The 15,594-nt window shown below is 40.0% G+C and overlaps 1 protein-coding gene across 2 annotated transcripts in view; it reads left to right on the plus strand.

Moving 5' to 3' along the window:
• The window catches only part of LOC126416130 (coiled-coil domain-containing protein 103), a 43,357-nt gene extending 35,001 nt beyond the window's left edge, over positions 1-8,356 (plus strand). Inside the window, exons 4-5 of one of the 2 annotated variants that reach the window (XM_050083668.1) lie at positions 6,698-6,816; positions 8,171-8,327. In XM_050083668.1, coding sequence (XP_049939625.1) covers positions 6,698-6,816; positions 8,171-8,196 — 145 coding nt within the window. In that variant the 3' untranslated portion in view covers positions 8,197-8,327. Of the gene's footprint in view, positions 1-6,697; positions 6,817-8,170 lie in introns of both variants that reach the window. The other variant, XM_050083667.1, reaches the window with a different exon arrangement.
• Positions 8,357-15,594: the final 7,238 nt, after the last annotated feature.

A 15,594-nucleotide genomic window follows, 5' to 3' on the forward strand; every position in this document is an offset into this window, starting at 1 on the left:
ATTGCCTCATCCCTTAGTTTAGCATCTGAGCTCAGTAGATTTAAGTTAGCTTAAGAGGGGGTAGACTATATAAGAGAATGAGTTGCGATGAATTGGAAGAAATGCATTGAGAAGTTTTACGAAAAAAGTACAAAAAGCAGGTATAGATAGCACTTTTTGAAATAATGAAGAACGAAGGGAGATCTCCAAGAAGTAAAGAAAGTTTTGTTTGCAAGATACTGCAGTAAAACAAATCATGTCCTTTCCCCCTGTGTTATTTTGCTATGTGTTTGTGTACTCTTGTATATTTGTGTTTTTCCTGTCTTTATGTTTTTAGCTAATACAATTTATGTTGTAGAATTTTTCTAGTACTAAGATACATTCACTATGATGAGGAATACTGTTATCCTCAAATATAATTTGCATTAATGATATGTTATTCACTTTGTAAAGATGTTTAGACATTATTAATTCTGTTCTGTTTCTGTGCTCAAGTGTGAAATTAATGTTTCGAAAACTATTCTCATTATTTTATATATTTACTTATGTCATAATTCCTGTAACACTGATGTATCTGTTTATTTCTATTCTTTTGTAAAGCCTGTTTTACTACAAATATTATCTGTATTGTTATGTTCTTTAATGATGTATTTTGTACCTTTGTGATTGTATTCTCATGTTATAAAATTGTAATTGACACTAGTACTTCAAATTAAGTAACTTGTAAGTTACATTTCACTGCACACGTTTCTGTTGGTCATAATATATGCACAGTATGTGAGAAGTTGGCACTGTTAGTGCTTGCACGTGTGTTGATAATTCAGCAAGGGACTGGATAACAGTATTGCTGGTTCTAAGGACATTTCAAAAAAAAATTTTTGGTGAGTGCACAAGTGGTGGTTTATGGACTTGCTATATTGTCTGCAAGACTTCTAAGAACAATTCCAAAAACTTTGTGCGTGCACAAGTGGTGGTTTATGGACTTGCTATATTCTCTGCAAGACTCTTTGATGGTGATTGTGCACCTGCACAGTCGCAGCAGATGGCTGCTGGCCATCTCTACAAGGACTACAGTGGGTCTGTATCTTTGATGACCCACGAATACCATTATTTCTGGAAGGACTACAGTGGGTCTACACCTTTGCCGACTCACCAGTACCATTATTTCTACAAGGACTGCAGTGGGTCTGCATCTCTGGTGGCCCACCAATACCGTAATCTCTACCAGGACTACAGTGGGTCTACTCTGTGATAACCTACCTACCAATATTCCTCAAAACTTCAACTAACTCTGCGGTGAGTTTGCTCTGTTGTGGCTCATTACCTGTCTGCATGTCAAGAGTCAGCACTGTCTTTCCGTTGGAAGGACAACACTACTTCTTCAAGATTGCATGGAAATCCACTACTTCCGTGTGCATTTTCTTTTACTGCTCAGACTTTGAGAAAAAAAAAACACTGCAATTTTACTGTGATGGATGATCAGGATTGTCTTTATGGACAGTGAGAAAATTTTAGCTTTTGACCAACATTGTATCAATAAGTGTGTGCATTTGATTTCTTTGTTATTGTAATTGTGAAAAAAAATTTTAACAAATATGTATTGGCCAGTGCCCAAAAAAAATTTGTAAATTTTTTTTGTGGGGAGCATGGGGGCTATGTAAGTAGGCTGTTTAGGTTTTCTTATTGGTAACGCCACGTAGCGCTGTGTATGAAAATCACTGGCTGTGCTGTGTGCAGTCTGTGGCTAGTTTGCATTGTTGTCTGCCATTGTAGTGTTGGGCAGCTGGATGTTAACAGTGCATAGCGTTCGGCAGTTGGAGGTGAGCCGCCAGCAGTGGTGGATGTGGGGAGAGAGATGGCGGAGTTTTGAAATTTATAAGACTGGATGTCATGAACTGCTATATATATTATGACTATTAAGGTAAATACATCATTTGTTCTCTATCAAAATCTTTCATTTGCTAACTATGCCTGTCAGTAGTTAGTGCCTTCAGTAGTTAGAATCTTTTATTTAGCTGGCAGTAGTGGCGCTTGCTATATTGCAGTAGTTCGAGTAACAAAGATTTTTGTGAGGTAAGTGATTTGTGAAAGGTATAGGTTAATGTTGGTCAGGGCCATTCTTTTGTAGGGATTATTGAAAGTCAGATTGCGTTGCGCTAAAAACATTGTGTGTCAGTTTAAGCCCAGTCAAGTATATAATTTTTCTAAGGGGACGTTTCAGCCTTCCTAGGAAAGCTAGCCTACAACCATAAATTTGTGACGGGGTTGTTCACATTAGTTCACCTGTTGCATACCTTGTTACAAGAATGTACCTTTTTGCTGGAGCCAGGATTGTGGGCCTGGTTTCAAATGTTGTCATTAAAACTCCTCTCCAATCCTTGTTTAACTACGTTCTCTCCAGACCAGCACTCAGTTTTAGTGACTGATGCCTCACAGTATGGTCTCAGCATGGCCCTAGTGCACCGATGTGCTGACAGCTCTGAACAATCTGTTGTTTTCACCTCTAAATCTCTCACTCCTGCCCAGCAGTGTTACTCTCAGGCAGAAAAAGAGGCTCTTGCCATCATCTGTGTTCTCTGGAAATTTCATGTCCTTTTTTTGTATGGTTCCAAGTTTCACCTTATTACTGACCATAAACCATTAGTTTCCTTGTTTCATCCTCACATTTCCTTGCATGACAAGGAATGCTGGGCACTGTTCTTGTCTCGCTACAATTATGAAATCCATTTTCAACCTACATCTAAATGTACCATTGTGGACATCTCGTCCCACTTCCCTCTAGGTCCGGATTCCAGATTCGAACTTTGATCATGAAGAATTGCATTGCTTCCATCTTGATAGTGAAATGCAGGCCACAGTTTAAGGTTTCCCAATTACAAGCTCATGCCTAGCAGCTGCCATTGTGACCAACCTGGTTCTCCGCCAGGTGGTTTGGCTTGTTCAGCAGAGTTGGCCAGATAAACTGCTGGGTCAGCCTTCCGACTCCCTGCACAACTATTTTTCCTTACAGTATCGCTTCTCTGTTTCTGATGGTGTTTTGCTGTTATCCGCAGAATACCTCTCTGCCAAAGTAGCCATTCCTGCTGCAGAACAGCACGAGGTTCTACACCTTCTCCACCAGGGCCATTGTTAGTTTCGTGCACTAAACTGTTAGCTAGGAGACATGTTTTTTGGCCAGACATTGATGGCAAATGTCAAAATCGTCCATTTTGCTGTGGCTTGTGAGCAATGTGCCCGACAACAGGCAGCTCCCAGGGCATCCCTGTCTCCTTGGCCCACTCATCCCCAGCCATGGGAATACTTTCATGTAGACTTCACAGGTCCCTTCTTGAATTCCTATTGGCTCTTGGTTGTGGATGCATTTTCCCAGTTCCTAACATTCTCTGATGTGCATTGGCATTGGCTGAGGTCACAGTTTGTATGCTTTTGAGGATTTTTCCTATTGAGGGGTTGCCTTGTTCCTTACTTTCTGATAAAGGGCCACAGCTCATTTCTCTGACCTTTCAGTTGCTTTGTTCCCTTCACAGCATTCATCATATTATGGTTGGTTGGTTGGTTTGGGGGAAGAGACCAAACAGCAAGGTCATCGGTCTCATCGGATTAGGGAAGGACGGAGAAGGAAGTCGGCCGTGCCCTTTCAAAGGAACCATCCCGGCATTTGCCTGGAGTGATTTAGGGAAATCACGGAAAACCTAAATCAGGATGGCCGGACGCGGGATTGAACCGTCGTCCTCCCGAATGCGAGTCCAGTGTGCTAGCCACTGCCCCACCTCGCTCGGTATCATATTATGGCTCCGCCATTCCACCCTCAATCAAATGGTGCATAAGTTCAAGTCCCACATGAAAAAGTTTGTTGTGGAATCTTCACCAGATGACGCCCTTCTCCATTTTCTGAGCACCTATTACTTCATGCCTCACTGAGTCACTTAACAGCTGGCAGCCGTGCATGCTCCTCCACCTTCTGTACCTGTGCTGCACCTGCCTTGCTCGGGTTCGTCCAGTCACTTCATGCTGGTATCGCCGGTGTGGCCACTAGGTCTTGGTTGCCTTCTCCAGTGGATACCAGCTACTGTTGTCCACCACCAGGGACGCCATCTTTGTGATGGCCTTATGGCCTATAAGCTGGTGGCACAGCATTTTGATCAGTTGCCCCCCCCCCCCCCTACTTACCACTGGAAGCTGACAGTTCAAGGGTGTGGCTTCTGTCACTGCAGCCTGCCCAGTGACCCTCCGCATTGAGCCCGTCATTGCCCACTGTGGGGACACCTCCGTTCCATTGACTGCCTCTTCCACATGCAGTGCCCTGGGGTTCCAGCTTCCAGGCACTGGATGCCAGTCTATCTCTGGCCTCAGCCTGCCGTTCTGGTCAGGTTGCCTCTACTGGCCCCCTTGCCACCAGCCCCTCAGCCATCTTTGCTGGTGTGTCCAGTCCTGTCTCCTCCATGCTGGGATATTCTTCCTGATGACAAGTGATGGGACCCTCCTCTCTGGTGCTGTTGTCAGGAGCCATGCACTCCTACCGCCCTTGGACGTGCTGGCATCCCCATGCACTACAGCCCCATGCTCCAGTGCTCGCCAAGCCCATTGTCCTGCTCCCTCCATTGGAAGCAGCTGCTGCCACTCTGGATCTGATGGATGTGTCTCTTGTCAGGCCGCCGATGTCTCCACCATCACCTGGGTGCCCAATTCGCATGAGGGAGAAGTATGTTGTATTCTGCTACTAGTGCATGTCAGTGTGAGTGCACCCAGAGAGATGTTGCCGAATGCATGTGTTTCAATCAGCTGCCACCTGTATCAGTACAAGCCAGCCACTGGAGGGTATTGGATGTCTCCCTCTACATCATTGTAGTTTGTATCGATCACATCAATGTGCTGTATCTTGTGGAGTTCTGAGAGGCTAGTTTCTATATAGTCCAAAGTCATGAATAAAGCCTTAATTGTGCAACTTGGATCAATTTTGTGTATTACTTGGTTACCACAAAAATATTGAGATAATATATGGAAAATTTTGAAAGTTTTAAAAAGTTTTATAGAAAGTTCTTAAAGTTTTTATAATTTTACAATTGATTATCTGCTTACAATCACTTTCTCCTATTCTGACAATGTCAGATAATTTCACTTTTGCCTATGTTTAATTTCTGGTGTATGGAGAACTACCAGCAGCTTTTGGATATATCCACCAAAAAGCTCTGGTACAGTGAACCCATTCCAGAAATCCAGTGGGATCTCCAGTCACTCCTCAAATCCATAGGTCCATACCTTAACCTCTCCCCATCCCCTTACCCAAGTCAATGTCCCTCCTCATCCTCGTATTCTTACCTTCTACATGCTTTCTAAAGTACATAATCCCAATTACCCAGGATGCTCCATTGGGGTTGGTACTGTGCCTCCACAGATCTTTGCCCTTGTGAACCAACACCTTCGGCCTATTACCTGTAACCTGCCCTCCTATATACAAGACACCAACTATTTTCTCTTCTGACCCCCGCAGTTCCTGTTTCTTTACAATCAGGTGCCCTGCTCCTCACTGTCAATGCCACCTCCCTCTATACCAACATCCTCAATGCCCACTATCTATCTCAGAGCCCAAATGGCTCCAAACTTACAACCTCTTTCCTGGTCACATAACAAATTACATCCTCACCCATTACTTTTCTTTTGAAGACATCACCTACAAACAAATCCATGATACTGCAGTGCGCATGCATATGGCACCATCCTATGTTGACCTATTCATGGGCCTTATAGAGGAATTCTCCCTAACCTGTCAGACTCACTCACTCTTCACTTTGTTCAGATTCATTGATGACATCTTCATAATCTGGACTGAGTGTGAGAATATGCTGTCCACATTCCTCCAAAACATCAACAACTTCTACAGAACCTCAACACCTTCTACAGAACCTCAACACATTCTCCTCCATTTGATCACCTGATGCTCCTCATTCCAACCTACCTTCGTCAATGTCGACCTCCATCTTAACAGATGGCTACGATAGTAACTCCATCCACATCACAACTATCAACCAGCAACAATACCTCCACCTTAACAGCTGCCACTCATTCCACACCAAGATGTCCTTCCATACAGCTTAGCCACACATGATAATCACATCTTTAGTGATGAGGAGTCCTCTTCAAATATGCCAAGAGTCTCACTGAGCCCTTCACTAACCGAAATTACCCTCCAGACCTTGTCCAAAAACAGCTCTCTTATGCCTTGTCTCCCTACTCACCTACCATCCCCTGCAACTTCACTCTCTGCCCACCTTGGAGAACCCCTCTCATGACTCAGTACTACCCAGGACAGTAGCAGCTGAGTCCCATTCTCTGCCAGAGTTTTTACTACCTCTTGTGATGCCTTGAAACCAGAAATATCTTCACCACTGTCCTCACCCCTCCAACAATAGTTTTCCACCATCCATCCAACATATGGAATATCCGTGTCTCTTCCTATTCCACCCCTGCTCCTGTCCTGTGGCTTGTATGTCTAATATAGACCTAGGTGCAAGACCTGTCCCATCCATCCTCCTGCTACCACATATTCCAATCCTGCCACAGGCATCTCCTACCCCATGTAAAGCTGGGCAACCTGTAAAAGCAGTCATGTGATCTACCAATTTAGCTGCAACTACTGTCTGCATTCTGTGTGGGTATGGCAACTAACAAGCTGACTGTCTACATGAATGGGCACTGCCAAACTTTGACCAAGAGACAGTTGGACCACACAGTTGCTGAGCATGCTGCCCAATACAATCTGCCTGACTTCAACAACTGCTTCACAGCCTGTGTCATCTGGATTCTTCCCACCAACATCAACTTTTGTGTGTTGTTCAGGTGAGAACTTCCTCTGCAATGTACTCTTCTTTCCCATAATCTCCCTGGCCATGAGATGAAAGTTGCCATGTATGTGAGAGTTGTGAATTTGCATGCGATTTTGTGTTGTCTATGTCTGATGAAAGACTAAATCTGATAGGTAAATAATATCCATCAGTCTTCAACATGCCTGTCTCCCTCTCATCACTTCCTTTATGTGGTGGGCTGTAGTATATTCCTAGATTACTCACTTAATACTGTTTTTTATACAGTTTCTGCCACTGCATGTTTATAACCCACACTGTTTTAATCCAAACGTTTCATATTTAGAAATTTGTGTTAACAATAAGTTATGGACTATAGCAGTAAACTAGTATATACAACTGTTCACTGTGTTCTACATAGAGCTCATGAACTCTAAGATCAGATGTTTATTTCCATAGATTCTACATGTTCAGTTTTACATGCTTATTAAGAATTGTGTAGGTGTAATAAATAAGTTTGTAGAATATATGTCAACATACTTTCATATTTGTGATCCAAAACAAATGTTTCATATTTTACCAATTTAAGAATTTGTGGGGGTTCATTTATATTTTAAGTTACTTCACTGTGATCTTCGGCTCAGATTAGTCTGCAAACCCCCAACTTGTTAAATATTCCTCTTATCTGTAGCATAACTTAATTTTTACTAAAAACCAGGACTTGGCAATTCTGACCTTTTAAGGCTTTTATTGTGCCTTTAAATACAACACATATTAGAAAATAAGTATCTTGTTAAAGGAGACCATCTGTGTAACGAATAACAAGTCTTATATTTCTTTTTCCCCCCAATACATACATATATACATTATTCATATAAACTTCTGGTCACTGGTATTCTTTGACAGCTTGGCTGTCGCAGAAGACTCATTCCATCTTTTACTACTTTACCCATCAAGACTCCAAATATGTCTCTAACCCTCTTGTAATGGCACAGAGCCCCGGCAGAATAAATCATTCAAATAATAAAATATACAAAACAGAACTTGTCCCCTACTAAATCTTCTTACATACAAATTAAAACTTTACATTCTGAACGAGTGTTCATTTATATTCAAAACTAGTATGAGATTTCACTTCCACTCAACAAAATTATATATTTCCAAACTTTGGCTACAAAATATCCAGAACATCTTGCATCCTCACAGATTCTATTTTCAATTGTCCTCCATATCAGCAAATTTCGTTGGGAGAATTCTTCTCATATAATAAAGATTTTTTCCCGAGAATTGCTCTGTAAGCTTGAGTTCTTTTAGTATTATTATTGTTTTTTTTTCTAGTTTCAGCACATTCAGAGAAGTACAGGTGCTTTATTCAAAAGAAAATACCTCAGTTTCAGATTGGCCATTCAGTTCCTGAGTGATGAGCAACAAAAGTCATGTGAGGCACTGTTCCACAAACTGTTATCCGAATCAGCTTCACATCTTGGAATTAATATGCAAACACTTGAAGATTTAAGAAAGCTTTATGTTATGGAAGGTGTATAACTCACAAGAATATTAGTGTTATACCGCTTTTGTACTAGTAAGAGATTTGTGTCCTTTGCTAACTAAACAGTGGAAACACTGAAAATAAATTTTATTGGAGCACAAGTACTAAATTAATACTTTGCTGTAGTATACATTTTTATTTTATTTGTTTATTTCATCTACTTGATTACATCAGCAGCACAAATTACAATGCGCTATTAGATAATACGGTACACTAAGTAAAAATACATTTACATACTCAACAGTACACATCTGTGTTTTTAAGTCCTTGGGAGTAGCACAATACAATGAAAGAATATTTCATTTTAAATATTAAAAAAGTTTTCAGTGACGTACAATTTTGACTGAAACTTGATTACAATATAACTTTAAGGTTGTTTACCTCTTAATAAACAAGAATATCTACACAGTCCAGTCACATTAATGTGACCACCTGTCACAGGCCTGAATAACCCATTTTTGTAGTGTGGATATGCAGGAAGAGTGTGAACAAGGTTCTGAAAGCTATCAGTAGTATACAAAACCATGCTGACTCTGGCATTGTGGCCAGATGTGCTAGATTTCTCAATAGAGGATCCATGGTCCGAACAGCCCAGCTGAGGTGTACCATAATTTTTGACTGGGTTTAACTTCAGGGAGTAAGGTGGCCAGGGAAGTACAGTAAAGTCATCCTGATGCTCTTCAAACCACGCATGTACACTGTGAATTGTGTGACTTGTGTATTGCCTAGTTGGCAAATGACATCAGGTTGAGGCAAAAACAGGTTGCATGTATGGATGGACACGGTCCCCAAGGATAGAGGTGTACTTGTGTTGATCCATTATGCCTTCCACCCTTGGCTGAAAAACCAGTGATATGCCTTTTTGGACATTAGAAAAATCACTATGCTTCTGCTTAAAACAAGAACTGCACTGTTTTCTGCGTCCTGCTGACACACTTTATATACCCTCCACTGCTAGTACTGCCATCTGTTAGTGATTATTGTACATTGACATAAAAAGTAGGCAATGGTCAGATTAATGGAACTGGACTGTGTATAAGCTATAATACATAATTCATATAGTCTTTAATAGAATCTGCCCTAACTGACATCAGTCAGTGCTCTTAATATGTACAAGTAATTTACTAAACAGCTTAATTCTCATGTGGAAAGTTCCTTTCTGGCATAGTGTGTGTCTAATGATGGTAATATTGATATTGTAGGGTTTCATGTGGATCTGTTATTGTGTGTGTGTGTGTGTGTGTGTGTGTGTGTGTGTGTGTGTGTGAAACTAGGTTTTAAGATGATAATATCTTAATGAAACATGGTCAGCTGGTAAATTAAGTCCTGGCAACATTTTAAAAACTCATTTCTGTATTTGCAAATCACATCATGGTTATTCATAACAATATTACTACTCTTGACATAAGATGCACATCAGGATATAAGTCTTTATGGATCACTGTGTGTGGTCATTTGACACTGAATCAGAACAATTCTGATATGCTACTTCAATACCAAATGCACAAAACTTTACTGACTCAAAGAGAACTTGGTACATAAAAGGAAGAAAAGGATAACCTCCCACTGATGACAAGTAATTGAACATGAATTCTTCTGGAATCACATCTGTCTGCTTCCATATGAATATCCACATAACACAAGCAAGATTTCTGCTTACTTTTAAGATGCAGGAAATACTTGGCAATATTTGTTTCCTCCCACCTCCTTAAAAATAAAATTTTACTCCTGTGGCACAAATTGCTGTTGGGCGAAATTCTTGCATTGAATATCTAGAGTAAATAAAAAACTTGCTTCTGTTTTTCATCAGAGGAACAAAGATTAGGGACAGAAAGGAAGGAAGATACGTTTTACCATAATATTTAGAATGTGATCATTAGAGACAGAGAACAGGCTTAAAATGTCCTTTTCGTCCCCAACATCATCTTTGAGAGATTTAGAGATTCTACAGAAAACCTTAACCTGATTGAGCTGTGCTCCTCCCAAAAGCATGTCCAGTGTTGTAATCACTGCACCACAACACATCATGGTGGAAGAATGGGTGATTAATACAGCTTTGTTATTCGATTCTGATACATGATGGTTTTCAAGGGCCAATGTATTAAGGAATGTTTGACTTATAGCAATATGTGTTCTCTTTCCTAGATGGTATGAGCTCCCGAACAGTATCTGATATTTCATTTGTTTCTAACTGTGACCATATGCACTAACAAATACAGTCAAGATTAAATATTTATTCAACTTTACATACTGTTAAAGTTCCGAGAATGTACATTTGTAGAAAAGTCAACAAATATGTTGCTTCCTCCTACATGTATCTTGTGGAAAGACCAGGAAGATAAAATAACAGTGATTCAAGTCCAGACAGAGGCTAGGGGGGTTGCAGGGGGGAGGGGGGCGGGGTGTTACAGTGGTACACAAAGTACCCTCTACCGCATACTGCAAAATGGCTTGAGGAGTATACACTGATGAGCCAAAACATTATGACCATGTGTTTAATAGCGTGTTGTCCCACGTTTCAAAGTACAACAGAGATTCTGCTTGGCATGGATGCTACGAGTCCTTGACAGGATTCCAGAAGTATGTGGCACCAGATGTCAATGCACAGGCCAATTCCCGCAAATTAAGGGATGGTGGTTTATGAACAAGCAGCTGGTGCCGGATATGTGTTCCAATGGGTACAGATCATTTAATGCCCCTCAAACCACTCTAGCACCGTGGACAGTTATCCTGCTGGAAGATGTCATCACCCTAGGGGGAGACTTCAAACGTAAAGTGGTGCAGGTGGTCCACAATAATGTTCACATAGTTCACTGCTGTCATGATGTCTTCGATTACCACCACAGATCCCATGGAAACCCAACTCACTGTACCCCACAATGTAATTCCTTCCTCACTGACCTGCACCTGTGGCATGGTGCACGTTTCATGCAGCCATTCATCTGGATGATGGCATGTAAGGACCCAATCAGCATGTAAGGACCAAATCATCAACCTGGTGAGACAAGAAATGCCATTCATTTGACAGGTGACACATTTCTATTGATCAGCAGTGAAAACTCATGCTGTACCCACTGCAGTCATAAATTGCCCATTTCTCTCTCTTCTGCTTACATTTTCTCCTTACTGTGTCACATGCCCACAGTACCACCAGGAGGCATTCAACCTCACTGTCGGCAGTTGTCATAATGATGTAGGTCATCAGTGTAGATCAAGATACTGTTAGTAAGATGAAAACTTCAAATAAGAATTGCCCCAGAATTTAGTTTCACTATTCTTCAGTTTATTTTGAAAATACCAAGTTAAAGTCGCATATGCACTTTAGAAATCACAGTCCTGCCTTATAAAGTGAGAAGTACATTAGCAGAGACATGAGATTATTATTTCTCTCAAATTAATTGGTGTGGTTCAGTATTTTGAATAAATCACTTGAGAATGCAAAATTTTTAGAAAATATCCCAAGCTTGCTCAACAATCACTTTATTCTCACTGTGGGCACACACCTTGGTGGAAGTTTTAATTAAATTTAACACTCAATCCATCTGTAATAACTTGCAATACTTCAAACTCTTGACATATTTTATGCACTGGGAATGAAAAACTTCACCAAAAATAAATATTTATGAAGATAATCACAATTTTATTCCAAGTCTCTCCAGTATAGCAGTCTTATTACACAAAATCGCTATGTAGGCTATTCTCCACCCACACATCTTTCTCTCTCAATTCAAATTGTTATTTTGCACCATGACCTTATCCACAATCATATGAATAAACGTAGTATGTTCAAAATGGGCAAGACCACCTATTAGAAGAAAAAGTCAATTTTTCTGACATTTTATTGTAAATGGCCTTTATGTCAGAAATATTAGAAACACTATGTGTCTTCAAAAATTTTATGCAAGGCAATGATGTAAATTAGCTTTTGTGGAATTACAGGGTGAAGATATTCATAAGGAAATTAGAGTTATGGAAAGTTTAATGACCTCCTTTGTTACGCACAATTTGATGCCCGTTAACTATAAATGTTCATGGAGTAAAAATATTGGCTGAGTCTAGTGGTAGTTTTAAAGAAAACATACTCATCTTTTTTTTTTAAAGTCTCCTTCAATCCATTGCTTGAACTTCTTCTGTCTAGAACCCAGATTCTCTTGTAGATCTGGAAACCCTATAGGTTGATGTGTTTCTTGAAATAACATAGAGGACAAACTGATTTGTATGTAATTTTCATTTTTAATTGTTCTAGATGTCTTGCTGCAATCAATTACAATGTTCACTCAGCAAAATACATTCCATTTGTACAAACTTCAGAAAAACTTTACATCTCTCCTTCCTTCCTTTCTTCCTGCCAGACAACATACAACCAATTCGCACCCAGTCAACATCGTTCCAAAGTATATCAGTGAAGATATAGTCATACAAAGATCAAAACATAGAACATTAAGTCAACAGCAATTTTCAGAAAATGAAATTCACTCAACAGCACAATAGATCAATTACAACAATAAATATTCACATGAACAAAAATTTATCATTTTGTAGTCCAGTAATTTTATGAAATTTGTTTTTTGATTACAGGGGTTAATTGTGTTAGCACGACATTTTATACAGTCGGAGTTTAAAACCTTTCAAATACGGTTGAAAAAAAGATAAGATCATAAATTTGAGAATATGAGTCCTGTCTAAAAAGTTCCCGACCTTTGACCAGAAAAAATATTTCGAATACCCTTCAAAAGAGGCCCCTTGTGCTTGTGTTCAGCATTATCTCTTCTCTACTCTCAAAACGGGATCCTTCAGTGGCGTCTTCAATTTAGGAAACAACCCAAAGTCGCAAGGAGCCATGTTTAGAGAGCAGGGAGGTTGGCGAATGGCTGTAATTCCACATTTCTCCAAGAAATTTTGGATCAAGTGGGATGAATGTGCGGGGACGTTGTCGTGATGCAGTTGCCAGTTTTTTGTCTGGTCTTTTGCACTGAACTGCGTCACGGAGTCACCGGAGAACATCTTAATAGCACTCCTTTGTCACTGTTTGTCCTTCTGGTGTGTATTCATGATGCACAATTCCATGGACATCAAAGAAGACAGTCAGCATCATCTTGATTTTTCTTCGCACCTGCCGACTTTCTTCAGCCTTGGAGACCTGGGATGCTTCCATTGCGACAACTTTCTTTTTTTTCTGGGTCATGCCTGTACACCTGTGACTCATCTCCAGTTATCACGGTGTTCAAAAACCCAGAATCAGTGTTGTTGGTGTCCAGAAGGTCCTGTGCAACGTCAAAACGGGGATCTTTTTGTTCCGGCGGCAACAACTTGGGCTCGAATTTCGCAGCCACTTGGTGCAAGTTCAAATCATCATGCAAAATTGTATATGCAGAATTCTTACTCACTCCAGCCTCTTGGGCAATCTCCCTCATGGTCAAACGATGATCTGCCATCACCAAATTTTGCACCCTCTCAACAACAGCTGCACTCCGAGCAGTTTGGGGCCCGCCAGAACGCTGGTCACTCTCCGCTGATGTGCGGCCATTTTTGAATCGGTTGAACCACTCCTTAATTTGTGTTACACCCATCACATCTTCTCCAAACACCTGCTGAATCTTACAAATTGTTTTGCTTTGAGAATCACCAAGCTTTGCACAAAATTTGATGCAGTATCTTTGCTCAACACATTCAGTCATCTTGAGAGAATCGATCATCCAACGAACACATTGTGTAGCATCTCACTCAGTGACCGACAGGTAGCGACTGACGTGCTGGAAGGCGGGGCCAAATTCATGTATAAGGATCTCTTCCTTTACTGTGTACAGTAGTGCCATGCTATCGTCTCAATTTTGTGCGGGAAAATCAAAGGTCGGATATTTTTTAGACAAACCTCATATACATGGTGCAAATGGCTTAATGCACGTTACACCCCCCCCCCCCCCCCTCTCTCCAAGAGTTTTGCTCACATTCCACTGCGAGGGAAAGTCTCGCAGGCGTACACAATGTTTACAAATTTGAACAGTAGAACATGCAGTAAAACAAGTGTTTATGAAATATTGTCGTAGGTTTCTGTGGTCTGAATAGTTGAAGGTTGATAAAAAGAGGCATCTGGTGTGCACTGAATTGGAGGGTAGTACCAAATGGTTCTTCATACTGCTGATGGTCTTGATGATTTTTTAGGAGTGGACACAGCTCGCAGGGTATTTCCTACAACATTCTGCAGTGTATCAACTTCAGAAATCAAAGTTCCCTACTCACATATATTAAATATTTCATGAGAAAATTGCAAGCAAGGTTAAGTGAAAAGAATACTTGGCAAGCCCTTAGGCAAAAGCTAATACTAACTCATCTTGAAAAAAATTTGAGAAAGGTTACTTCTCGCAAAAAAATATTTTACATTTTGTCACATGTAATTATGCTGTTGAATTTTGTATAAATAGTAATTAGCAATATTAAAGAAAAAATACTTATACTAAGACAAAATTATAAAGCAAATATTGATGTATTAGGGGCAATAAGACTAAAACTAACACTCAACTATCAGTAAATTTTAACTTGGATGCAGAAAATATTAAGATAAATGATTTGTTCTCTTATATACTTGACTTCATAAAGTTACTCAATTTATTGAAAAGTTAATACTATTTCGACGACAGTCTTTCCTGTTACTTTCATCATAATTGTAAAATACGATACCAATTGCAATATTATAGATTACGATATCAAATTCACTACCAAAAAATGCAATACCATATATCAGAAGCAAGTCCTCTGTGCCTTTTTGCACATTGTCAATAGTTCATGAAATTCTGTGTGTAGTATAAACACTACTAAAATGTCAAAGCACTACTCAGTTCCAGGATTATGTGTATAGTAGTTCAAATATAAGTCCAGTCTGCTAATATGGTACAATTTCAATTGGGGATACCATACGGTAAAACCTACCACATAACTAAAAGTTCTTTATGACAATTTAAGTTCAAGTCGAGTTGAGGATACCATGTAGTGTGTTTAAACACACAGCCAAGTTCACCATCAATTTGCTTCAACTCATGGTTTAGGATACTATAAAACTTCAATTTATAAGCACTATGGTGAATGTTTTTAGAAACATGTCATGTTACTAATACTTAAAGCACAAATGAAAATGTCCTCCCCAGATCATGGGGTTGTCTGAAATATACCTACTATTTCTGGTTGAAAATTCACTTGAAACTGGACAGAATTGGAAAATGTCACTGTACACAGATGATATTATATATTAAATTTTGGGAAGCAAGTGCT

Source organism: Schistocerca serialis, chromosome 8 (genome assembly GCF_023864345.2).
Source record: "Schistocerca serialis cubense isolate TAMUIC-IGC-003099 chromosome 8, iqSchSeri2.2, whole genome shotgun sequence".
NCBI classification, from domain to species: Eukaryota; Metazoa; Arthropoda; class Insecta; order Orthoptera; family Acrididae; genus Schistocerca; species Schistocerca serialis.